The 26,307-nt window shown below is 33.7% G+C and overlaps 8 protein-coding genes, 1 long non-coding RNA gene and 4 other non-coding genes across 14 annotated transcripts in view; 6 read left to right on the forward strand and 7 right to left on the reverse strand.

Annotated features, from left to right (window-relative positions):
• LOC124491328 (large subunit ribosomal RNA) overlaps positions 1 to 1,186 on the reverse strand; it is a 3,754-nt gene extending 2,568 nt beyond the window's left edge. The window contains exon 1 of the ribosomal RNA XR_006958944.2: positions 1 to 1,186. This exon is cut by the window's left edge and continues 2,568 nt beyond it. This is a non-coding gene — a ribosomal RNA (large subunit ribosomal RNA).
• A 234-nt stretch (positions 1,187 to 1,420) lies between these two features.
• On the reverse strand, positions 1,421 to 1,573 carry LOC124491322 (5.8S ribosomal RNA). The gene has a single exon (XR_006958938.1). It is a non-coding gene; the product is annotated as a 5.8S ribosomal RNA (ribosomal RNA).
• A 466-nt stretch (positions 1,574 to 2,039) lies between these two features.
• LOC124491326 (small subunit ribosomal RNA) lies at positions 2,040 to 3,857 on the reverse strand. Its single transcript, XR_006958942.2, has one exon. It is a non-coding gene; the product is annotated as a small subunit ribosomal RNA (ribosomal RNA).
• A 1,145-nt stretch (positions 3,858 to 5,002) lies between these two features.
• LOC124490622 (uncharacterized) lies at positions 5,003 to 7,681 on the forward strand. Its single transcript, XM_075730326.1, has 4 exons — positions 5,003 to 5,319; positions 5,395 to 6,708; positions 6,777 to 7,486; positions 7,616 to 7,681. Exons 2-4 carry the CDS (start codon positions 6,153 to 6,155, stop codon positions 7,679 to 7,681), a joined length of 1,332 nt encoding a protein of 443 aa, XP_075586441.1. The 5' UTR covers positions 5,003 to 5,319; positions 5,395 to 6,152.
• A 245-nt stretch (positions 7,682 to 7,926) lies between these two features.
• LOC124490623 (uncharacterized) lies at positions 7,927 to 10,483 on the forward strand. Its single transcript, XM_075730328.1, has 3 exons — positions 7,927 to 8,140; positions 8,233 to 9,730; positions 9,815 to 10,483. The coding sequence occupies exon 2, from the start codon at positions 8,292 to 8,294 to the stop codon at positions 9,606 to 9,608; it is 1,317 nt and encodes a 438-aa protein (XP_075586443.1). The 5' UTR covers positions 7,927 to 8,140; positions 8,233 to 8,291; the 3' UTR covers positions 9,609 to 9,730; positions 9,815 to 10,483.
• LOC124490624 (epididymal secretory glutathione peroxidase) lies at positions 9,736 to 11,530 on the reverse strand. Its single transcript, XM_047053155.2, has 2 exons — positions 10,583 to 11,530; positions 9,736 to 10,451 (listed from the first exon to the last, which is right to left on the reverse strand). The coding sequence occupies exons 1-2, from the start codon at positions 11,252 to 11,254 to the stop codon at positions 10,059 to 10,061; spliced, it is 1,065 nt and encodes a 354-aa protein (XP_046909111.2). The 5' UTR covers positions 11,255 to 11,530; the 3' UTR covers positions 9,736 to 10,058.
• On the forward strand, positions 11,385 to 15,946 carry LOC142597467 (uncharacterized). The gene is made up of 2 exons (XR_012832197.1): positions 11,385 to 14,498; positions 14,565 to 15,946. It is a non-coding gene; the product is annotated as an uncharacterized LOC142597467 (long non-coding RNA).
• Positions 12,872 to 16,898, reverse strand: LOC124490643 (uncharacterized). The gene is made up of 3 exons (XM_047053178.2): positions 16,410 to 16,898; positions 15,503 to 16,323; positions 12,872 to 15,446 (listed from the first exon to the last, which is right to left on the reverse strand). Exons 2-3 carry the CDS (start codon positions 15,954 to 15,956, stop codon positions 13,057 to 13,059), a joined length of 2,844 nt encoding a protein of 947 aa, XP_046909134.1. The 5' UTR covers positions 15,957 to 16,323; positions 16,410 to 16,898; the 3' UTR covers positions 12,872 to 13,056.
• A 135-nt stretch (positions 16,899 to 17,033) lies between these two features.
• On the forward strand, positions 17,034 to 20,764 carry LOC124490644 (uncharacterized). 2 transcript variants are annotated; one of them, XM_047053180.2, is made up of 7 exons: positions 17,034 to 17,127; positions 17,504 to 17,676; positions 17,748 to 17,859; positions 17,926 to 19,116; positions 19,181 to 19,686; positions 19,813 to 20,135; positions 20,209 to 20,764. In XM_047053180.2, the coding sequence occupies exons 2-7, from the start codon at positions 17,613 to 17,615 to the stop codon at positions 20,323 to 20,325; spliced, it is 2,313 nt and encodes a 770-aa protein (XP_046909136.2). In that variant the 5' UTR covers positions 17,034 to 17,127; positions 17,504 to 17,612; the 3' UTR covers positions 20,326 to 20,764. The 2 variants fall into 2 exon arrangements, with proteins under 2 accessions (XP_046909136.2, XP_046909137.2); XM_047053181.2 differs by having other exon boundaries at positions 17,037 to 17,127; positions 17,596 to 17,676.
• On the reverse strand, positions 20,758 to 20,864 carry LOC124491325 (U6atac minor spliceosomal RNA). The gene has a single exon (XR_006958941.2). It is a non-coding gene; the product is annotated as a U6atac minor spliceosomal RNA (small nuclear RNA).
• A 261-nt stretch (positions 20,865 to 21,125) lies between these two features.
• On the forward strand, positions 21,126 to 23,049 carry LOC124490646 (S-methyl-5'-thioadenosine phosphorylase). The gene is given in 3 exon segments (XM_047053183.2): positions 21,126 to 21,502; positions 21,504 to 21,692; positions 22,151 to 23,049. Coding segments are annotated over 3 exon segments (1,308 nt in total). The 5' UTR covers positions 21,126 to 21,151; the 3' UTR covers positions 22,919 to 23,049.
• Positions 22,933 to 23,988, reverse strand: LOC124490645 (polyprenal reductase). Its single transcript, XM_047053182.2, has one exon. The coding sequence runs from the start codon at positions 23,986 to 23,988 to the stop codon at positions 23,038 to 23,040; it is 951 nt and encodes a 316-aa protein (XP_046909138.2). The 3' UTR covers positions 22,933 to 23,037.
• Positions 23,989 to 24,499: 511 nt separating this feature from the next.
• LOC124490275 (uncharacterized) lies at positions 24,500 to 26,279 on the forward strand. The gene has a single exon (XM_075729971.1). It carries the CDS (start codon positions 24,648 to 24,650, stop codon positions 26,277 to 26,279), a length of 1,632 nt encoding a protein of 543 aa, XP_075586086.1. The 5' UTR covers positions 24,500 to 24,647.
• The last annotated feature ends 28 nt before the right edge of the window (positions 26,280 to 26,307 follow it).

The following is a 26,307-nucleotide window of genomic DNA, read 5'->3' on the forward strand; positions in this document are numbered from 1 at the left end:
CTTCGGAGGGAACCAGCTACTAGATGGTTCGATTAGTCTTTCGCCCCTATACCCAGGTCTGACGATCGATTTGCACGTCAGAATCGCTACAGACCTCCACCAGAGTTTCCTCTGGCTTCGTCTTGCCCAGGCATAGTTCACCATCTTTCGGGTACCATCGTATACGCTCCAGCTTCGCCTGATTGCCAATAAACAAAGTAGGCGAGCCGCTACTGCGACCGAAATCTCGTAGCTTTACTTTCATTTCGCCTCTCTGGCCTGTACAAGACCGAGCGACTTGCGTATATGATAGGCTCCTTGGTCCGTGTTTCAAGACGGGTCAAATGGAAACCGACCTACTCGCGCCACAGTTCCACACCACGCAATGCAAGCAACAACTAATTGACATTGTTGAAACGGCTTTTCGCATCCAAAGACACGTAAAGACCAGCCTCGAAACATCAATTAGCAATCACAGGAAAACGCAGTTTATATACTCCCGAAGGAGAACTTTTATCAATCAGTTCATTAGGCGACGGTTCCGGCCAGAGACTATAACGCCGTCAAATCAAAGACTTGACGGGCACCTTTCTCCAGCCCAATCTTACGGCCGTCCCAATCATCTGATCGAACGTGGCTTAGCATCCTCGGCACGAAATGCACCAAAGCTTGCGGCCGAAAAAACAAAGGAACAATCTCCGAAAAGATCCCATTTCCGTCGTCGTTGGCTGCAAGCGTTGATTGAATCGACCGAAGCGCAAACTTCGTGGTTCCATCTGTTTGCCTTCCAGTGGTTTCACGTACTGTTTAACTCTCTCTTCAAAGTGCTTTGCAACTTTCCCTCACGGTACTTGTTTGCTATCGGTCTCGCTGTCATATTTAGTCTTGGATGGAGTCTACCACCGACTTTAAGCTGCACTCTCAAGCAACCTGACTCTAGAATGCATCGGTTTGCATGAATCAGTCGTTCGTCTCTATGGGCCTAGCACCCGCTCTGGATGTCCCTGTCAAAGGAACTTGAAACATACGACAATTCATGATGCACCAACACATTAACGCCGCATCTCTTGAACGCCTAAACGTCAAGACTTGGCGCTGGACTTTTCCCCTTTCGCTCGCCGTTACTCAGGGAATCCCATTTGGTTTCTTTTCCTCCGCTTAGTTATATGCTTAAATTCAGCGGGTAGTCTCGCTTGATCTGAGGTCGAATATAGACAATTCTAATTTGAATGTTAATCCATCATGGTAATCATACATGGCACACATTCTGGGTTGTTTAGCTGGAAACGCTAAATACCCTTCTAGTGATGAATGTGCTACAAAGCCATCAAATAATCACCAAAGGAGTCAGCATTCGAAATGTTTAGAAATAATCTCACGACACCGAAATGAATCGCGACGATAAAGATCTATTTCATTTTGGTTTGTCAAATTTCGATAACGACGCTCAGACAAACGAAGCCATCGGATATCCAATGGCTGCAATGTGCGTTCGAATGTCGAGTGATCAGAGTGTCCTGCATTTCACACCGATTAACGTAGCTAGCTACGTTCTTCCTCGACCAGCGAGCCGAGTGATCCACCACTGGCAGTAGTAATTTTTGCTTTCTTGCGATTCATTTGCAGAATCACAATTTAATTGTTTCAATGATACTGGCTCAATGTTGTTTTGAAATGAAAAAGAAAATGCCTTGTACCTGTGGCTCCAGCAATCGAATTATGCTCGAATCTGGTATTTAAACCTAGCGGCACTCATTACAAGCGACACACTACATCCACGTTTATCCCGAGGACAAACAGGAACCGTAGAATAGGCACCAACAGATAGCAAGGAGAATCGCCGACAAAGTTGTACATCGGTAAGTGTCAAGTTCCATTATTATGAAGTTGAACTAATGCTTTTTTCCATGTTACCCAGATATAATAAAAGCCAAGTTTCAACTTCAGAACTTTCAATGACACCACCAATCGCAACACAAGTCAGTCGATCCGTTTGTGATAACGGGCAACACATCGTTCGAATTGAGAATCAAGTGTTTCATTGTTCAAAAAAACACCGATAATGATCCTTCCGCAGGTTCACCTACGGAAACCTTGTTACGACTTTTACTTCCTCTAGATGTTCAAGTTTGGTCATCTTTCCGGCCGAACATGGCCACCACGAGGATGGCTACGTTGGCCTGTCCGAAGACCTCACTAAAACATCCAATCGGTAGTAGCGACGGGCGGTGTGTACAAAGGGCAGGGACGTAATCAACACAAGCTGATGACTTGTGCTTACTGGGAATTCCTCGTTCATGGACAACAATTACAATCCCCAATCCCAATCACGAAAAAGTTTCACTCGGTTTCCCGCTTCTTTCGAAGTAGGTAGACACATGCACGCTGATTTTTTCAGTGTAGCGCGCGTGCGGCCCCGGACATCTAAGGGCATCACAGACCTGTTATTGCTCTTTTTCATACGGCTGAAACGCCGTTTGTCCCTCTAAGAAGCGTTCGAACAACACAACGGGTGTTCAACACTATTTAGTAGGCTAGAGTCTCGTTCGTTATCGGAATTAACCAGACAAATCGCTCCACCAACTAAGAACGGCCATGCACCACCACCCACTGAATCAAGAAAGAGCTCTTAATCTGTCAATCCTTCCAGTGTCCGGACCGGGTGAGTTTTCCCGTGTTGAGTCAAATTAAGCCGCAGGCTCCACTCCTGGTGGTGCCCTTCCGTCAATTCCTTTAAGTTTCAGCTTTGCAACCATACTTCCCCTGGAACCGAAAAACTTTGGTTTCCCGGAAGCCGCCAGCCGAGTCATACAATAAACTCTGGCTGATTGCTGGTTGGCATCGTTTATGGTTAGAACTAGGGCGGTATCTGATCGCCTTCGAACCTCTAACTTTCGTTCTTGATTAATGAAAACGTTCTTGACAAATGCTTTCGCTTTAGTTAGTCATGCGGCGGTCCAAGAATTTCACCTCTATCGCCGCAGTACTAATGTCCCCGTCCGTCCCTCTTAATCATTACCTCGATTCCGAAGACCAACAGAACAGAACCAAGGTCCTATTCCATTATTCCATGCAACAGTATTCAGGCGATTGATGCCTGCTTTGAGCACTCTAATTTTTTCAAAGTAAACGTATCGATCGCCCACGACACTCAATGAAGAATACCGTGGGACAATGCGATATTCTGCTCAGCATGACAGTAACCACCGTCAAGTGGACCACCATGCATGAGCTGAGATCCAACTACGAGCTTTTTAACCACAACAACTTTAATATACGCTATTGGAGCTGGAATTACCGCGGCTGCTGGCACCAGACTTGCCCTCCAATTGATCCTCGTTAAAGGATTTAAACTGTACTCATTCCAATTACGAGAACGCATAAGCGAAGCCCGTATTGTTATTTTTCGTCACTACCTCCTCGTTCTGAGAGTGGGTAATTTGCGCGCCTGCTGCCTTCCTTGGATGTGGTAGCCGTCTCTCAGGCTCCCTCTCCGGAATCGAACCCTGATTCCCCGTTACCCGTTACAACCATGGTAGGCACATAACCTACCATCGAAAGTTGATAAGGCAGACACTCGAAGGATATGCCGCCGGCACGAGGCCATGCGGTCAGCTGCAGTTATCCAGAGTCACCACCGTAAGGTGTTGCCACCTTTGGTCTTGGTCTAATAAATGCACTCCACCACGAGGATGAAGCTTTTCGGCATGTATTAGCTCTAGAATTACCACAGTTATCCATGTAATTGGTCAACATCCAATGAATCATAACTGATTTAATGAGCCATTCGCGGTTTCACCTTAATACGGTATGTACTTAGACATGCATGGCTTAATCTTTGAGACAAGCATATGACTACTGGCAGGATCAACCAGGTAGCAGCAAATGTTATAGACTTGCTTCATATTCAGGTAATTGTTGGTGACAATTAACCAGAGAATATTCAGCTGTCAAACATTGCTTGTGTTGTTGCAATAACAACACGACATGACGATTGCTTCGCACATCACTGTTTAGGTGGAAAGCTTAGCAAACATCGATCATGCCACAAATCGTACAAAGTACGATCAAAACCCGTAATCTTTCGATTTCAGGCATTTTCGTCGATCTTCTTCAGCTTGTTGCAATGAACGAATGGCTGTTCCACTATTTAATCGGTACATTTAAGCACGAAAAGCGAAAACAAGCCAAGTTCTGGATCCATCCAAAACGACCATGTAACCACGAATCCGATATGCGACCATTGAGCAGCTCCAAGTTGACGGGAATCTTCAGCAGTTGAGCATTTCAGTCCATGCCTTAAAGATTAAGGGGAGACCCAGAAATGCACGGCGCTGATTCGAGATCCAATACCATACACACTACATCCGAGTATGGATCAGAATCTCATACGCCGAGACTTAAGCGAAAAGCCGAAGCTTCTCGCTCAAGCCCTACGCATTGAAGCGCGTTAACCATTTGAATGTGAGAGACACCACGATTTCTCCGGTTAAGGGTACTACTGTGATAAGGCAAGCGTCAAAATGGAGAAAGCGCTTCGCCAAGCCGAAAACTCAAATTGCAACTGCAGCACTGACACAGCGCTAACAAGTTACAATCCTCGCTTGTATCAACTTTGTCAAATCGTCGATTTCTTTCGAACGATCGTCTCGCCACAAATATATCAAACCTTGACCACGATTCATAGTATAAGTAAAATGAGCATTGCAAAAATAGCAAATTATCGGATATTTTGTAGTAGTTGATCGTAAAGTGAGGGAAAATTACGAAGATAAGTGGGATAAAACAAATTGCAATCCATGGTAACAATCATTTAGTTGCTACATAGTGAAATCTGGATAGCTACAATCGTGTTTAACTTCGAAATATAATGTTGCCGCGATACACACACACATACTTTCCTAACAGACGATATGAGATTTATAAAAGAGATACATGCAATATATTCATTGCAATTCTGTTTGCGTTTTATCGTCGGAAAAATTATCAGCACATTTTAGCCACAGATAATATGATCAAACCATGTACAAGATTTTCCGAACGATAAAAAAACTTTATCACAAATACGAAAAAAAAATTCATTTATCACGCACTGTTCAATGATGTCTTATTATCATTGTGCATTCGATGTCTCATACTGTTCAAGGAGGAAAATGTTATTTTGATTGTTATTAAAACATTTCTATTTGTATTTTCTGTGTGTTTGCGTGCGTGCGTGCTTTATCGTCAGAAAAATTATCAACACATTTTACCAGCAGATAATATAATCAAACCATGTACAAGATGAAATAATTTTGCAAAATGAAAGCGAATTTATTAAACAACAAAAAAAACAGAGAAGTATATCTATTGATTATGAATGATAATCATAAAATTCTAACAATTTTTTTTCCATCTTTTCAGTATACTTTTCAGTATATCCAAAAAATCGTATTACTTAAATTCCATACGTTGACCATTTTTCTATTCAACTCATGTTGTGTTGTTCGTCATCTTGTTCAAAATCAACCTGTGAGAATTCATATATCGATCGATATGAATTGGATGCATGGAAAAATTTTTTTCGATTTGTTTGCTAAAATAAAAAGTTAAATTCGTAATAAATAAATAATATGAATATGACTGACTTGAAATTTTTATCAATTGTTTTTTCCTTCTGTTTTCCATAAAAACTTTGGTGTTTTCACATAATTAAAATTCTATGGAAAAAAAATTTCAATTTTTTTTCTTCACCTAAAAAAAACTTAGCAAATATGGTGGTGGTTCTTGTTGTTGTTAACCACAATAACACAATTACAACACACACAAGATCTGTCATTTTTGATTGTGTTTAAAAAAAATTGTGAAATAGAAAATGTTATCATTATATTGTAATCCAGAAAAGTTTTTTTTTGGATGGCCATTAAAAAAAACAAGAATAAAAAAAATGTAATTCAAATTCAAATTCAAACGACATTTAATTGCCTGGCGAATTCGTAGGATGAACCTTAAAAAAAATCGATTCTGTTGTAATTAAAGTTTTCGAATGTAAACGCACCCACATCTAAACCTCCTGTTTTTAAGTTTATGTAATTGTTATTATTGTTTTCCACTCAGAATATATCACACAAAACCTGCATGAGATTAATCTTAACGCTTTGACTTTGTTTGTTAACATCATCACATTATACTGAATGGCCTATTCATTTCAATTTAATTTATTAAAAAAAATTTCTTTCTTAATAATGTTATTATCAATGAATTATGTTAACAATATTTTGATTACCACATATCGATGGTGTTGGCCAAACACCAGGCAATATTTCAAACAGATTGATCCATTCATTAATGGAATAATCGAACAAAATGAACAAATTATTCGTTATCATAAATATTTTCTCATTTACCTACTATCATCATCGATTCGATTTCTATTGCTTTATATTCTACCATTATCTAAACATTATCGTATAATTATATTTGATTTATCTCAATTTTTACGATTAACGGCCGAAGGAAATCTTATATTCATGGTTGTACTTTTTACTATGGTCTATATGTATAGATATTTTTTCCTACCTAATAATTGCCGATTAAATTCAACGATCGTCGATATTATTCTTGAAAAACGTAAAGATTTTATCATCAAATCAAAATCAGTATCGCCACTAGCAATGGATTGGTCCAACTATTTACAGAATAAAATGCGTATCCATGTTATTCGTCGTAATTTTGAAATTTGCATGTCAGGTAATTTCGTTAATAATCTGTTAATCAAATAGATGATATAAAATTTTATTAATTAATTAAATATATAGTATCATTAATTCTTTACTCACAACATTATATTACAACACAAGTTCAAATGAATTGGTCAGAATTTTTCAATCCGGCTTATACACCATTGTTTGGCATCATTAAGATTGTCATCACGGAAATCGTTGCTTTAATGGCATTAATAGATAGTTTACTTGTATTTAATATGATTGAATTATTATTCACATTTATGTTATGTTTTTATTGGCTTATATCATGTGAATATGATCGGATCGCCAATAGAATTGAATATGAACCATTAGAAATGATTAGCCATCGATTGTTGGGAAAATTTTTACGACAAAATATACAATTATTCATATTCGCCGATCATGTATTTCGATCATATTCGGCAATTTTTTTGGCCTATCTAGCCTGTTTTCTTCCGGTCAATCTTTATCAAATATCATTGATTGTTCGAATATATCATATGGACCAAGAAATGGATTTATCACAATGTTTATTCTTAATGTCATGTATTCTCACACAATGTATGGGTATGTTTGGTATACATTATGTTTGTACACAATATTCGAAACGTATCCATACAAACGGTATACGTCGATTGATTCTCGTGGACACTGTCAAATCATTTGCATCATTTGGTTCACACTGGAAATTATGTTCACAAATTGAAAAATTTCATACAAAAAATCGATATGGCGTTTCTTATGGAAAATTCGGTGTCATTAGTGTGACCGGATTTGTTCGGGTAAGTTTATTTTTTTCTCTGCATTTCGAATTGTTAAAATTTATTTCATTTTTTTTTCTTCTTTCTCTTATCGAAACTATATTGATATATTGATTTAATTTAATTAATCTCAAAACAAAACAAAATCAGTTTTTACTTATCTATTGTAAATTGATGATGATGATTTTCAAGATTCAGATGCACACTAAATATTGACAATAAGATTATCGATTATTATTTATTAAAATTAAAAATTTCGAAATTTTTATAATAAATTATTCAAAATAAAAAAAAGTAGATACGAAATACGAAATACGAATACGATTATCGGACAACTAATATATCATTCAATTAATCGAACGATTAATCAATCATTCAGGTTGTGTTGGCCTGCCATCTTACGGATCCAAAATCAACAAATAGGTCTTGAAACATAACAGTTCTTTTATTGGGTGCTTCTATCTACTACTGCTGCTGGGTGTTGCTCTCGCTGCTGCTGTTAGTGTTGCTGCTACCACTTTTTTTTCGTGACGGTTTTTCGGTAAACATCTCAAATGGATTAATTAATAACAAACGTTTTTTTTTCATTTGTTTGATTCCTCATGTTTAAAATCTTATTGTAATCGATAGTTTTTTTTTGTTGAAAAAAAATCGAACAAACTTAAATCGATAAATGTAAGTAAGTTATAACAAATTGATCATCATGGTTACAATTTTTTTTTTTTTGAATGTTTTCGTTTTTTCAAACATTTTCGGTTGAAATTTAGCAACAAATTATTGATTGATTGATTGAAAAGCAACAACAACAACAACAACAACAACAAAAATGTCAACCATGGATTATGTTAACCAACGATCAACAACCAGCAGCAGCACAACCATCAATAATGATTCAATTGTAAATTGTCGTAAATGTCGTCGATATGAACGTGAATTGAATAAAATAAAAGATGTTGCCATTGCATTACAACATTCGGTACAAATATTGGAAAATATACAACGTATATCACGTGAACATGTACAATGTTTGCAAAGTCTATCATCATTATTACGATCATCATCATTATCGTCAAAATCTACATCATCATCATCAAATTCTAATTCAAATAATAATAATCGCCATAATAATAATAATAATGATGATAATAATAATTCAATGAGAGCTGAATTGAAACAGATTGAACAATTGCAGAAATTAATTACATCATATGAAAATGATCTTAATGAATGGAATCAACGTTATGAATCATTACGATTATATCAATGTGCAACCGGTAATGATGAACACATTAGATCAATATTACCACAAAAATTACAAACACTTATGCAAAGCGGTTTTATTGACGGAACTAATAATGGTATGGTTCATCATCCACATATACATGTCGGGGCTGATGGTGATGCCGAATCTTGTACAACATCCTCCGGCGTGGTTGTATCATCAGCCGAGAATCCTAATTGTGATGATGATGAGGATGATGATGATAATGTTGATAATGATGGGAATGGTCATCACGATATTAAACCACATTTAATTTATTTCCAAAATCCAATGTCCGGTCAATCATCAGCTGCAACGATTCGTATCGATTCAAATCGTTGTCTACCGAGTACGGGTACACCGGCATTTTCTTTTAATCAACCACCGCCACCATCATCATATTCACATCATAGCCATAGTTCTTCATCGGTACAACAACAACAACAACAACATCATCATCATCACAATCAGAATCATCATAATCATCATTCGAATAATCATCACCATCATCATCATCAACAATCATCACAATCATTATCATCTAAACGTGTTGTTTATTATCAATGCGATCATCCTGGTTGCGTATATCAGACGGAAAAACCACGACGATTAAATATACATAAACGTTTACATTCCGGTGTAACAATATATCAATGTGATTTTTCCGGTTGTGGTTATATATCCGATTTAAAGGGTAATCTGAAAAAACATAAATTAACGCACACTGGTCTCATGCCATCATCATCAACTACATCATCATCATCTGCAACATCGGCCATAGCAGCAGCAGCCGCCGCATCATCATCATCACAAGCATTACGCGCAGCATTTGATGGTACAACATTCGGCGGTCTAGTCGATTGGACACATTCAATTAAATAAATAGAATTTATTATTCATTATTGATCTATCTGAATTGACAGGAAAATTTTTGTTTGTTTGTTTTGATTTGTTTTTTGTTTTTTTGTTTATCATTCATTTACGATTATCATATCACGATATTGGTGAGTTTTTTTCTGGAAAAATTTTTTTTTATTATTTTTTTTTCTTTGTTTAATAAGGAAAAAAAATTCAATTCAATCAATTAGATCACGTGAACAGAAAAAAAATCAATCAAGTGGTGGTATGGTTATATATAAAAAAAAATGAATGCTAGAAAATTGTGAAAATTTTTTTCGCTTTGTTTTCAATAATTGGTCCGGTCCCCGTGTTTAGTAATGTTTGGTTGTAATGTTCGTTTCTCGTTGTAATAACCAATAGTGAACAATGGATGAATGAAAAAGCAATTTATCAATGAAAAATCATCATCAGGACAATAATTTCGAATGACATTTATGCTGATCCAGGTGCATCGAATCGATCGGTTGCTGAATTTTGTCTTGTTTCTTCCAATAATCGATCAATATCCGGAATAATACGATCGGGTAAATATTTTTGATCATAACGTTTAACTGGATAACCAGTGATTGGATGGATGAGAAATTTTTCAAAATTCCAACGTATATCGCGTGCATTTTTCGGTTTATATAATAATTTTTCTTCATTGGCATTGAAACGTGTTCGGGTGGATGGACAGCAACGTTTAAGAAATTTATAAATCTTGTGTTGATTCAAACCATTTACATCGATACGTTCGGTCAATGGAAATTTCGGTACAAAACCATTACCAGGTCGGACATATTTTATTGCATTATAGATTTCGGTTGCATCACCAGTTGGTTCTTGCTATTTTTTTTTAAATAAAAAACAAAATAAAATTTGAATATTTATTGCTTAGTTGTGTAATTTATTGGTTGATATTATAAATATATTTGAGTATAAATGAAAAGAAAATGAAAAGAAGCAGCAACACTTACGTTCAAAAAATTATTGGATGGAAAACCAATAATAATCAATTGATCACCATATTTATCTTTTAATTGATTATAGATTGGATATTCAATAGTTGATTCACAAAATGTGGCCACATTTACTAACAATAATGGTTTACCACGAAATTCACGGAATCGTAAAAGACCATCGGATTCATTAAGAAATGGAATGGAAAATTTCCATAATGAATCACCATCATTTGGTGTTGAACATTGAACAAATGGTCGATCCTGATTTAGATCAACAAGAAAATGTGTATGTGAATCTTCAAGGTCCGTATCGAATGAACTGTTACTGTTGACATTTGTACGGAATATGTATGATGATGAATTAAATCTTGGTGAATTTAATGTTTTTGAAATGGATGATTTCAATTCATCAAGATCACGATTAATCGAATCCAATATGGCCGATGAATTTGTTGCTATTCGTTGACCTTGATGATGACCAACGATAGTCAATAATAAAATAATCAAACAGAATTGAATCGATTTCATCATTATGTATGCTAAAAAAATACAAACAAAATATTTCGACTTATAAAAAAAAAATGAAATGTTTGCCGCTTCGAATGATTGATTTTTCGTTTGGTTTAAATAGTAAAAGCTATCGTTGTTGCCGCCGCCGCCGTCGTAGTCGTCTTTGTCTTCGAACATTTTTGATACATGACAAGTGGAGAAAAGAGAAGAGAAAGTGTTTCTATGTGCTTTACTCTCCTCTCTATCTCTAATATACAAACAAAGATTATGAGATATCGTTATATCATCATCAAAATCAAAAGCAATTGCAGCTATGCAACAACAAAGAAAATCTTTCCTTTTTTTTTGTTTTATGATGATAATGATAATTGGTATTGGTCGAATATATGAAAAAAAAACAAGTTTGCAATGCTTTCGCCTTTGTATATGTGTTTGTTATGTCGAAATGTTTTATGAATTTCGTTTGTTTTGTTTTTTTTCTCTCTCTCTCTCTATATCAAAGAATAGAGATAATATTTAAAATTTTGTCCATTGGTAAGACAAACAATTTCGGATTCTGATGAAACGAAAACAACAATCATGGTCAATTATGATTATGATATATAAGTGATTATATCGTTGAGGTTCTTTTCTTTTGTTTTTTTTGATTATATTCAAAATGTTATCATCATTTTCTGGATACTGACCAACACCACCACCACCACCACCACCACACTATCTTTTTAATATCATCATATTTTCGGTGGACAATGATTGTTGTTTCTACTAAAACAAATTATCAAGGACAACCAGTTTTTTTAATGATAATTTTCGTGATATGATAATGATGTTGAATAAATGCTAAAAAAAACTAAAACAAAACAAAACTAGTTATCAAAATTTCATAGAAAAGAAGAGAGAGAAAAAAAATTGCTACCATTAATTACCAGAATATGAAACAATCCTGATTCTTATCAATTAATTATGATTAATGTTTGTTGTAAGAATTTACAATCGTCAATTAATAGCTATGCCATTGATGACCACAATGATGATCATCGATTTAAATTTCGAAATATTGTGTATTCGAAAACAGGAAAAACATTTGATTTGTTTTGATTTCTTTTTTCTTTACATAATCAAATAATGATAATCATCATTTTTTTAAAATTAATTTATTGATCCATCGATTGATAGGGAAGTTTTTGGTTCATATCGGTCGTGATGATAATTGAATTTTTTTTCAAAAACAAAAAAAAAATCTCGTTACATTCATTGATGATTACGACATTAGATTGATTGAAAAAAAAATTGTTGGATGTCAAACAATGTTTGTAGAAAATCTGTGTCATCAAAACAATAAAAATGAATATATAGAAATTTTATTATAGCTTCATCAATTTGTTTACAAACTTTTTAATCATTTGAAAAAAAAAATCTTTACCATTAAGGCTTGATGGATTTGATTTGAAAAAAAATCCCTGCTAATCATCATTATTCGGTTTTTTTTCTGTTGCCATATCCAAATATCCTAATCCTAATGATGATATTGTTATTGTTATTGGACCAAGAAAAAAAAAGTTCAATAATGTCATCATTTGTTGATGGATAAAATGAAAAAACAACGAATGAACGAACGAAAATAATGTCACCATCATCATCATCATCATCTTAGTCGTAGTTGTAGTCGACATAAATACATTATATTTCAATTACGAACGTTGTAATTGGATTTGATGATCCAAACCAAAAATATTTATACCATGTGTTTGTAAAAGATGGTCATGGCCATTATTATCGATTGTAATGACCTTGTTTGAAATTTGAAATAAACAAACATTTTTTTAATTAACCTGATCTAAAATGAAATATATTTTTTTTTAAATTCAAAATAAGCCCATCTAATCAATAATAATTTTGTCCCAAAATAATTTCAATGAAAAACATTATGTTTGTTTGTTTGTCAATTTGTTGGTTTGATGAAAATCTTACTATCTCTCTTAATTCTTTTTCAATTTTCGATCTTCTCGTATGAATTCGGCTCCACGTTCTCCAAGCATAATAGCTACTGATGCCATACTACCGGTTGTAATTTCCGGTATTACAGAATTATCAATAACACGTAATGAACGTATACCAATGACACGAAAACGTTCATCAACAACAGCTCCACCATGATGATGATCATTTTTCGTACCCATACGACAAGTACCAACATAATCACCGATTGGCATGGTCATCATTCGTGCCATACAACGTAGATATTGATCCAATGCATTCGGTTTATTCGAAATTGTTTGCTGTTGATTATTGTTATTCGATGCTGATGGTATTCGACGATTCGGTAATGATTGTGATTGTGGTGGTGATTTTGTTGTGACAGGTGTATGATATGACTGTCTTCGAATTGTAGGTTGGGCTGGTGGTGGTGGTGGCTTCGACGATGGTGATTCGGTGGAAATTCTAGGTGGCGAATCAAAATATCCGGTCAATACGATTGGTTCAACATCGATCGGTAATTGTGGCGATATCAATGTTTTTGTCGTAGTCGTTGATTCAAATTTGTTTGGTTGTTGTTGTGATGGTGGTTTAGGTCTCGATTGTTGTCCACGATTACTATGACTATTCCATACTGTTATTCCGATCGTATTATCTGTATTATGATTTGATCCAGAGGATGAAGAGGAAAAGCCATCGATAAGATTACTACTGCTAACAACACCACCATACAATGTTTTGTTCATCAATGGATGATTTTTTAATCGTTCCGGTTCTAATAACCAATATTGGTCAAAATAGTATGATGAAACTGATGAATTCGATATTGAACGTCGCCATATCCGACGACGACTATTCGATGATGATGATGATCGATAATTTTTCAATTGTTTTCTTAATAATAATGTTGGTGATGATTTTCGAAATAATTTACTCATAAATGATGATACAAAATAGAATGGTAAATTCTGTCCACCACTACTATTGCCATTGTTTACAACTGAGATTTTGGCCGTTGTCGATTCAGGTTTTTGTTGTTGCTGATGATGATGATGATGATGATGATAGGAATAAGTGGTCGTCGGCTGTGTAGTGAAAAATTGTTGTTCCACATCTAATTCTTCTACTACAGAATTATCCGATTCCGAATCATCAGATATTTGATTGATATTTTCATCACCAAAAATCATCATTGTTTCCGATAATTCGGATTGAAATTTTTGAAATTCAAATTCACAACCAGGTACAACCGATTGATACCATTTTGTACCGATATGACGGAAAGATTTTGTACGTATTAAACGTAATGCTTCACGCATTGCATTGATTATCTGACGTAGATCATCCGGATGTTCCAAATATCTTGGATCAATCAATGGTGGATCAAATGCATTGGCCGATTTCAGACGAATTGTACCACGACTTTTTGGTTTCAATACAATCGGTAATATTGTGAATTGTAATTTACCAGCTGTTGATTTTAATTTTTCACCGTAATATTGATTCCAAGCCGAACGTTTTAGATTTATCTGTTGTTCACTTAATTCGGGTGATATTTCACGATTTGTCAGTCCATTTACATAGGCCAATAACATTGAATCTGGTGATGAACGTTGATGGTTATCATTGAATTTGGAATGGTCACGAAATATTGTTGCTGCATACGGCGATTCAGCTAATGGACCCTTACCATAATAAAAATATTGTTTCAAATGTTGTTTAGTTACACCCGGTTCGGGTAAACCATCGACAATAAAATAAAGACCTAATGATCCAACATGATCATGAAGATTTTCACCAACACCAGGTAGATCCATTTTCACTGGAATCTGGTGACGATTCAATTCATTACGTGGTCCAATACCGGACAACATAAGTAATTGTGGTGAATGTAATGCACCAGCACTGATAATCACTTCTTGTCTTGCGAATACACTGTATTGTTGCCAATCACGTTGAAAACGTACTCCGATAGCACGATCGTTTTCAAATAGAATTTTTGTTACAATTGAATTGGCTAAAACATGTAGATTTGGTCGATTTTTTAGATTTGGTTCCAAAAATGCTGTTGACATTGATTGTCTACGACCTTGATGTATTGTCGATTGTAATAGAGCTGATCCATTTGAAACACCTGTATTAAGATCAATGATTCGATAACCAGATTGTCGTGAAGCCAAAAGAAATGTTTGAAGAATTTTATCTACCGATGATGAATCAGCTGATGAATCACTAGATGTTGGTGTGAATTTCAATGATGATTTACGTAATGGTTGCAGATAAACAGGACCATTTTGACCATAATGACCGATTTTCGACCGATTTGGATCCTGTTGATTTTCATTACGTATCATATATGGAAATACATCTTTCCATGTCCATGATTTTAGACCTTTTCAAAAAAGAATTTATTCATTCATTGAAATCAACAACAAGTTGAAAACTTACCAAATTTCGATTCCCAAAGATCATAATCGATAGGATTACCACGAAGATAATACATACGATTAATAGAAGATGTACCACCCAATACACGACCACTAGCCAGATGACATTGATTCGAATTCATTGCCATACAGGAATAATTCTGTATTGTGGTCAATAATTTCCAATCCATAACTGTACCGATTAATGTCTCACTAAGACCCGGTGTATTCGATGTAACCGTTTCAGATCCACCAGCTTCAATCAACAATACTGTTATATCACGATCTTCACTAAGACGAGTGGCTAACACAATGCCAGCTGTACCACCACCAACAATGATAAAATCATAATATGCATTCCAATTATTACGCACGGTTAATTGATCATAGAAACTTTGTTTATTATAGATTATATTCGATATGGTTAGAAAACTAAATAATAAACTTGTTAGATTGGCAAAACCAAGTTTACCCATTGTCACATTCAATGATTACGACGATGCTAGTGATGATGATGATGTTCATTCGATATGGCGATGAAAATCACAAATGACACACACACACACACACACGATTGAATCTTGACAATTTTTCGGGATTTCTTTTTTTGTTTGTTTGTTTGCTTTAGTTTGATTTGAACAACTTAAAGTTTTATATATAGTCAAGAAAATTATCATAATAATGTAATGAATCCAATTTTGAATGTTTTGAAGAGTTTGTGTGTGTGTGTGTGTGTGTGATAATAGATAAATTTAACTTCCGGGTTTTTCGTCTTCTTGATCTTCTAAAATGATGATGACAGGTTTTCGCCACATTCACCAAGGTCATCATCATTGAACCATTCTATATTATGGAATAAGAAAAAAAAAGATTATTGATGTGATCATTGACATTTGTGTGTATTATTGTTGTATATCGATTGTGGACACCTTTTTTCGATGATTTGTGTTTGTATTACTGGCTGGTTGTTGCTACTTTTTTTTGGTGATGGGGGGGTATCATATTCATTGGACCGTTACGTTTAAAGAGATAAGAAGACTTTAGGTTTTTGAAGATTTTCATTTTGATAATGATAATTCCATTGTGATTGTCGTTGTGAAGGATTTTTTGCCGTTTGAATATTTAATATGTGGGTATAAATCACACTATTTTTTTGAATTTCAATTTTTTTTCCAACCACAGTTTGAATACCCAACGGTAGATGGTGATAGTGCTGTCCTATATATATATATATATTCTGTATAATATCCATAATAGTGGTACTTGCCAATGATACATAACATCTCAACATACAAATATAATTTTATGCCGCTACTCTTTTCAATCATTTTCGAATATGTCCTTTGTGGATGGATATATATTTGAGCATTTGTGGGTGTGATGGATACAAAATAACATTTCTAATGACGCATGCGTGGTTTAAAAATCAAAAAACGAAACGCACACCATGACGATCGCACGTAATAATACAAAGAATGATAGAAATGAGCAAAAGAAAAAAAAATGAAAACTTATGGTAAGTGGTGCCCCTTCGTATCTACTGTATACACTGGCCATAAAAACGCGCTGAGCCATTGTCGATGGACGGTTCATTGTCAACATAAAATCGTTCAATTTATATCGATTTCAATCAAAAACATCACATTGGTAAGTAATGATCGATTTAGAATTTTATAATAAATTTTTTAAAATTAAAATTCAAATAAATCAATCCAATTTATTATGATAATTTTATGATAAATTTATCCGATGTAATTGTGTGTATGTATGGTGCCCGAATATGTTTGTATCATACACACACACACACACACAAAAAGTGTGGCGGCCGAAAAAAATCCATCCATAAACAAAGTCGCGTCCTATGTGTCCAAGTATCCTATATTCTTTGAATTTGTCATGTATTGAAACTTTCGAAATTCAAATTGTTTATTGAATAATAATTTTTGGCGCCATTCAATGATCATATTCTGATGATAAATCGATTGATCATTTTTAAATAATAATTCCTTTTTTTCTATTTCAGCTTAATATATTCGTTAAGAAAATTCTCAAAAAAACTTGAATAAATCTCTCCGATTTTGAATAATAATATCGAATCTTTATCTTCGTTATTAGTTGTTGTAAATATATAAATGGATAATAATATCCCTAAAGAAGAGAATAACAATACTGAAGAACTTGAAACGGATACGAAAGGTAATTAATCAATATCATCATTAATCATTAATCATAAAAGCATATAATCTTTTTCAATTTTATTTGATTAGATCAAAATTTTATGGCCGAAATGGTCGAAGTTCGTGTTAAAATGTACATGTGTCGTATATGTGGTATTCGTTATGATAATATGGAATCAATGAAACAACATTATAATGAAGAGTATGTTTATTGATTTTTTTTAAGTTTCATTAATTTTATAATTTAATGTTTATTTTCAAAATATAGCCATCCAACAACAAGTGCCGAAGATGAATCGATGGAAGAAAAAATTACAACAATCAAAGAAGAAATAATGGAAGATGAAGAAGAAACACTTGGGGATGAAGGTGAAACACAGACAAATTATGTTATCATTGGTGAAGATGGTCAACCATTAGATTTACCAATGGAAAGTATACAGGTTCTACAGATTGCTGATGGTGGAGAAAATGGTGGACAAATTGTATTTCGTGTTATAAATCAAGATGAAACTGATGGTGTCGGTGATATTGAAGATCATGAAGAACAACAAGTTAATGAAATGGCCATAATCAGTGAAGAAACAGCAATAGTCCCGGTAGAAATGGCTTCCATAGGTGAAGTTATTGAACGTCGACGTACACGGCAACAACAAAATGATGATAATAATCAAACTGATGGTACATCTTCACCACCGTCAGCAACACCAACAACGCCATCGAAACGTGGTCGTAAACGTAAAAATGCAGCACAAACACCAATATTGGAACCAAAATCATTAAATACATCGGCTTCTGCGACAACATTAGCATCGACAAGACCTAAACGTATGGTCGTCCCGAACATTAAATCTGAATTTGTCTATGAAGGTATATCACAATCAGTAGAAACGCCTATTACAACAACCAAACAATCTCGGCAATCCGATCAAACATCATCATATACATTCATTCGTGAAGGTGGTGTTATAACGGCATTCCAAGTAACCAATGAATTAGAAACATCAACATCGAAAACTATTGATAATGGAACAACCGAAATCGATGAAGCAGATGAAGCAACAACACTTGTTGGTGAGGATGGTGATGGTAACCATTCCTCTTCTATTATGACAACACGTGTTCGTAATCGTAATGCTGTTGATGATGATGAAGATTATCCAGCTGATTATACACCAACATCTAAAGTGAAAAAAGGTCGTCAAGTTGAACCAAAAGACGAGGATAACCATCTTCGAAGATTTCCATGTCCATTTCAAGGATGTAAATATGTGGCAAAATATCGTTCAAATCTTTGGGATCATAAAAAAACACATACCGGAGAGAAACCATACGCTTGTAATTGGCCATCATGTTCGATGCGTTTTTCGCAAACACATCAACTGAAATTACATCTTCGATCACATACAGGTGAAAGACCATATGTTTGTGATTGGCCTGGCTGCAATTCGGCATTTAGGTAATTGGGTAATTTTTTTTTGCATCATGTGATTTTTTATTTATTTTTTTTTGCCAATTCATAGCCAAAAACCTGGATTAAAATCACACATGTTAACCCATACTGGCGAGAAACCATTTAAATGCGATTTTCCCGGTTGTGGTTGGACATTCCGTCTAAAAGGTGCTCTAACCGATCATAAGAGAGCCATACATGAGAATGCTAAGAAACATGTTTGTGAATGGCCTGGATGTAACAAACGTTTCCTACAACAATGTCACTTGAAGAAACATATTATGGGTCATGCTGATATTAAACCATTTGCATGTGATTGGCCTAATTGTAATTATAAAGCCGTCACAATGGCCTATGTTACGAATCATCGTAAAACACATACAGGCGAAAAGAATTATGAATGTACATTTCCAAATTGTAATAAACGATTCGTAAAATCAAGCCACGTGAATCGTCATCGACAACGTTGTCATCCAGAATTGTTTATAATCGATATGGAACATGCTGAATATGATGACGATGGTGATGATGATTATGGTGAAGATGATGATATTGCCGATAATAATCCAACCAATGGTAATGTAGTTTAAATTGATAATTTTTTTTGTACAGTGTTTATATTATATGTTTGTGTAATAAAATAAAAAAAAACTTTGTTTAGTGTCTTGGTATTATTTGAATTAATTTTTGATTATTCAACAGGTGGTGATGGTGAAGTTGGTGGTGAAGGAGAATCAACAACCGATCTCATTCAGCAACAAGATGGCGATGATAATAATACAACAGCTCCTACTTCAAATACTGAAAATGTTCAAACTATTAATGGCAATGTGGATAATAATGCTCATTATATTATCACTGAAGATACGGATGATGGACAACAATTAATGATTGAATTGAAAAAAGAACATTTTGATGATGATGATGAAGAACAGATTGTTGATAGCAACGTACAAACAGAAAAAACAACGGAACCGGAATCAACTTCTACTACAGAAACGACAACGAATAATCCAAAGAATTCGGTTAGTTGAATTGATTTTTGTTTACCTTCTTTTGTCATTTAGTTTTTGATTATTATTATTATTTCATAAATAGCCGGCAACGAAAACGAAAACAATGACAACGGCAACCACACCTACTCGAATGACCACCAGAAGTCGAGGAGCTGCTAAAACGACAACATCAAGCGGAAATAATAATGATTGTGATTGAAAATCGAGAAACAAAACAAAACAAAACAAAAAAATTATTATTTGATCGATATATCGATTGTTGTTATCGTTAATTGTTCTGTGTAATGGCTTGTAATAATTTTTTTTTTGTCAACAACAACACTGATATTATCGGATTTCCTTTGTGTGTGTGTTTGAATTTTATACTATTTTTAAATGTATTTTTTTCTTGTTCAATATATGAAAAAAGGCTGATTTGATTTTAATAACACAATTTATGGTAGCTAAACTACACACACACACACACACACACACACAAACCAAGAAATGAATCAGTACAAGAGAATATCAACTACTCACCAGATAATCACTTCATTCGAAATTTATCATCTCGCACATCAATATTAAATATTCATTCATTCATATAACTATCATCATCATCATTTCATTGAATAAAATGTATTTTAGATGAAAAAAAATGCACATGATTATCAAACCATGTGAAGACATAAGTGTGTGTCTTTTTAATTCCGTCCTCATCCAGGGGAGTGCTAACCTTCTCTCCTTTTCAAAAAACACAAAAAAAACTTGCCATGGACTGTTATTTATAATGACCAAATACCATAGAACGTTTTTGTTACGGGATTTTTTTTGTAGAATTAATACTATAAATGGAAAATATTTAAATATAAACCAAATGGAAAAGATTTATATATACAAAATCAAATCCAATTATGGCTATTCATTTAAATGTTTTGATTATTATGATTATGAATCAATCTGGTGAATAGATAAAAATCCGTGAATTGATGACCAAATGGCTGAAAATTATTGTGATCAAATATTGTGATGTTTTTCCCATCATCATGATCATGATCATTCGATTATTGCTCTGTTCATTGGTGATCATCATTCTAATTGTTAATCATAATTATGCCATCAATGCTAGATATTTTTATGATTTACATTATCCAGTCTATCAAAATGGTAATGGCCAATATTATTCATTTTGTTCATTTGATTGGAATCAAACATGTGGTTATCGGCCACAACCAAATACATTACCATTCTATGTAAGTGATGAAATTGAAACCTTATCATCATTAGGTATGATGGTATTTGATGTATCCAAAGTTGATCGTGATCAAGCATCTGGTGCCAGAATTTCAGGACGTTTTTATCCCGCATATAATTTCACCAGAGGTTGTTTAATGATTCAAATCATTAACATATGGACCGGCTATTTCAAATTGGATACTACGACAACGTGATCGTACGGATCGTATTCTTTATCATTATACAAATAATTGGCAATCGAAAATGGCCCGTACAAATCTCGATGAATATTGGACATTTCTATCGTTACCAATCGATCTTCGTAATGGTGGTGTACAATTTTTTTTCGATGTTCATGTTGATACAAAAACACATGCAACAGCTGTCGGTTTGATGGCCATCGATTTCATTGCATTTCTTTATGAAGATTGTTGTTTTATGCAATCACAATTGCTGCCATAATTTTATCGAGAATTTTTTTCGATAATTTTTAACGAAATTTTTGAATAAAATTCGATTCGATGTATCGATTGTTTTGAGATATTGAGCGCGCGCATCATTGGAATTTTTTTTTGTTCGATATATTTTTTTATTCGATCAAGTTGTTATCAATGTTCAAAGTTCATAGTGATAAAAAAAAAATTTCTTTGAGTCATATTGACATTGATCGCTCGACAAGAACATCATTGTTAGTGAGTGTAAAACTGATTCATTTTTTTTTGTTTGTTTCGTTGAAAACTAAGCCAACTGTAAAAATGAAATTTTCGAAATTAACAATCGGCATTATTGGCGGTACCGGCCTGGATCAAGATTCTACTATCTTGACAAATATTAAAATGGTAAAGGCACCGGATACTCCTTATGGTCAACCATCAGATTCGGAATTAGTGTATGGACAAATCGACAATGTCGATGTTTACATTCTTGGTCGACATGGTCGCCAACATGATATTAGTCCATCGAATGTTAATTATCGTGCTAATCTTTGGACATTGAAACAGCTAGGCTGTACACATGTTTTGGCAACATCGGCTTGTGGTTCATTAAAGGAAAGCATAGCGCCTGGTCATCTGGGAATCATGGATCAATACATTGATCGTACAAATGTACGTGGTGGCCGATCATTCTATAAAGTGGCACATATTCCACAACCTCGTCCATTTGATCCAACCGTACAGGATATCCTGTACAAAAGTGCCAACGAAGCTGGCTATATTTGTCATCGAGCATTAACTGCCGTCTGTATTGAAGGACCTAGATTTTCAACATTAGCCGAATCACGTTTATATCAATCATGGGGTGCTGATTTGGTTAACATGACAATGGTACCCGAAGTACAGTTGGCTAATGAACTTGGTCTAATCTATGCAACGCTTGCCTTAATAACTGATTATGATTGCTGGCATTCAGATGAACTATCAGTATCGGTTGATCTTGTAACCAAAACCCTTCTAGAATTATCAACAAAAGCCAAAGATGTGCTGGTCCGTTCCATTAAACATATGAAACAAATTGATTGGACCAAACATTTGGAAAATAAGGCCATTATTGCACGTAATTCGATTATGGTTGAATAATTTGTCGAATATAGTTTTTAAAAAATTTTATCATAATTTTAATAAATATAAAGTGTTGGAAAATATGAATCAAATTCTTATATTTTCAAACATGTTTATTTCATTATTAAAATAATATATCAAAACAAAAACGGAATCAATGCCTTTATGGTTGTGGGATAACGATCATTGAATCGTTTTCGATACCAACGATATGACATTAATGATGCTATTGTTTGATTAGCAATAACAAACATGACCATCGTTGACCAAAGATAACTACGACTTGATTGTAACCATAGACAAATGTAGATAAGAATTTCGGTCATATAATGTGGACAGGAAATATATTCAAATAGACCACCACGTGGAATATAATAATCATTGTTTTGTTTCGCTTTGCTGCTTCTAAGTTTGGCCAGAATACGATGTGATTGATATTGAATAGCCGAACTGGTAAAGAAAATAAACACAGCAATCATTGATGATGATGATGATGAATTTGATGATTGAACAAGGTGACAATCATTAAAGGTAGCTAATCCAATTGTTATATAGAAAAATATGCCAACAATATAATGAACTAAATTAATCGTATTACCAGAATAAATGGATACATAAAAAGTTTCATATAAACGTCGTAAACTTTGTAGCCATTGTAATCCGATAAGAATAATTGTTTCAAATTGTATCGAATAACAAAACATTCGAATGATTAGCGTAGAATTTATTAAGAATGAAATTATATAAAAATGACGGAACCAATATTTTGGTACCTCTAACATTCGAATGATTGCATCGAGTATCGATAGCAAACGATAATATGTTGGCCATTGTTTTATCATCGAATCATTATCATTCGATTGTTGTTGTTTTAATGATTTAAATTTTCCATATAGAACCAATGATCGTATAAATTCGGGAATCCGTTTTGATTGTAGACCATTAAGAGTTATCGTACCGGAAATTATGATTCCGGTGGACAATATGTTCCAGAATAATATTAATCCAGTATTTAATGTGATCATCATCTCAATATATATTGAAATCGATTGATCGATCAACATGAAATTAAAAAACAACAACAACATAATGATGTGCCATCTGGTAGTGAATCATAAATTAAACAAAAAAAAATTTTTCATCATCATTTTATTAAGAAAACAAAGATATTTGATTTGACTACAAAAATTTATTCATTTTACACAATTCAATTCCAAATCATTTATAAACAAAGATTCAAGATATTTTTCTATGATTCATATATGTATGAAAATTTAAATCAACAAAAATAATGTTCATGTTATTTTTACAATAGCTGAACCATCATTCAACATGGATGAAGCAAAACGTAAACCAGCTATGATGAAACCAAAATAGAAAATGTTATGCATCAATTTTTTCTTCGATTCTTTTTGCATCTGTTCGGCTGATGGAACTGCAGCCGTTGATGACGAAGGATGATCATTTTTACCGGACAACTGAAACGCCATGGTAATCCTGATTACAAAAAAAAAATAAAACAACAATCAGATAATTTGAATAAAATGAGCAGAAGATTTTTTTTCGTTATTTACCGATTTAGATTTAAAAAATTTTACAATCCTGAATTTGATGAAATCATGCAAGACAAGATCAAATGCTAACAAGATGCACGTGATATTGAAAATTGTGTTCATAAACGACATGACAAATTAATTTTTACATCATCACAATTTTTTAAACAAAAACCATCATCACCATCACCATCATGTCTAATGATAATCAACCATCCAGCAATGATGCTGATATGATTGAAAATATAATAAAGACATCTATGAACATTGATGAACGATCAACAATCGATGAATCGAATGGCCAACAATGTTATGAATATTTGGACATATCTCATTCAACACCATCACAGTCATCATTTTCATCATCAAATAAAAGTCATTCGAAACGGAAAAACAAATCAAATTCTGTCCATAACGAAGATGATGATGATGATCAATCAAATTCTTCGAATCAATGGAATGATGATGATGGTGATAATATCAATGAAAAAATGTGGTGCATCAGTCATATGGGAAAACATCTGATAAATCGTAAAGATTCATTATTACGATTACAATGTGATCTGTATGCTGGTCATAAATGGAATTCATTCACACAGCTAACCGACGCATTAATCATTGATCGTCGTCTTCCATGTTATATATTGATGAGAAATTTCATATTCACATTATATCGATCCGAACCAAGTCATTTATCCAATGGTGATCGTATGCAACAAACATGTAAATTCATATGGAAATTATTGTTTGTATTAGATGAACGTTATGAAACAATGATTGAACTTATCAATTATTTCATCCATGTTGGTGATCATCATCAACAGCCATCATTATTGACACAAGGTAAATCATTCATGAATGATCTAAATAAAGAATTAGAACGTCGATTTAAAGTTGGTGGTAAAAAACGGCAAATTTTAAAATCCTATCGAATGTTGATAATAATTTTTCGAATCTATATGGAATATTTGGATTTGATCGAATGGAAACGTAATAGACAGATATATGCTTCTGTATCGGATATACGCGTTGAAAAATTGAAAACAAATTTCACCGATATAATTGATCATCTCGAGAATGAACCATTACCGGAATTGAATTTGGATATTGTTCCAATGATAATGTTAGAATTGTTACTTGGTTATCAGAATAATAATACTCAAGAAGCATTCGAAATGTTGTTGAAATATTCGAAAATTTTTCCCGATAATCTTAATGGCTATGTTTTTCTATATGAATTCACGAAAAAATTCAATCATCTTAATATAGATCATCATATTCAAATAGATTGTTTACGTAATATCGTAAGATTATGTCCAGATTCTAAATATGTTTTACGTTTAATTAGACAAATTGTGGATGATGAGCCTGTCGAATGTTTAGAAATGATTTGTGATTTTCTTGATTATAAATCCAATTATGATTCATTGAAAGCATGGAAACTTTTGCATCAAACATTGATACGTCTTTTCAATACAACAACAACAACAAACGATAATTTATTACAGATACGAAAATATTTGCATCGAAAACTTAACCATTGGCAACATATTCATTTTCGTTTGGATCAACTCAATAATTATATTAACAGATTACGACGAAATGATTGTTTGGATGATTTATCTGATTCAAATTATGATAATAGTGATGATGAAATTCTATCAATAGATACATCATCCACTCGATCATTGTCATCCAATATTCAAAATCTATATCGATTTAAAGGAAAAATTATCGAAGAAATTCATCGCCAATTTCCCGATCTGATTAATTGTGATTTTACACATTTAATTATATTTTTTAAAATTCATACTAAAAATCTTTGATTAAATTTTTCATTTTTTTTTTTTTTTT

The sequence above is a fragment of the Dermatophagoides farinae genome, chromosome 4, assembly GCF_024713945.1.
Source record: "Dermatophagoides farinae isolate YC_2012a chromosome 4, ASM2471394v1, whole genome shotgun sequence".
Classification (NCBI taxonomy): domain Eukaryota; kingdom Metazoa; phylum Arthropoda; class Arachnida; order Sarcoptiformes; family Pyroglyphidae; genus Dermatophagoides; species Dermatophagoides farinae.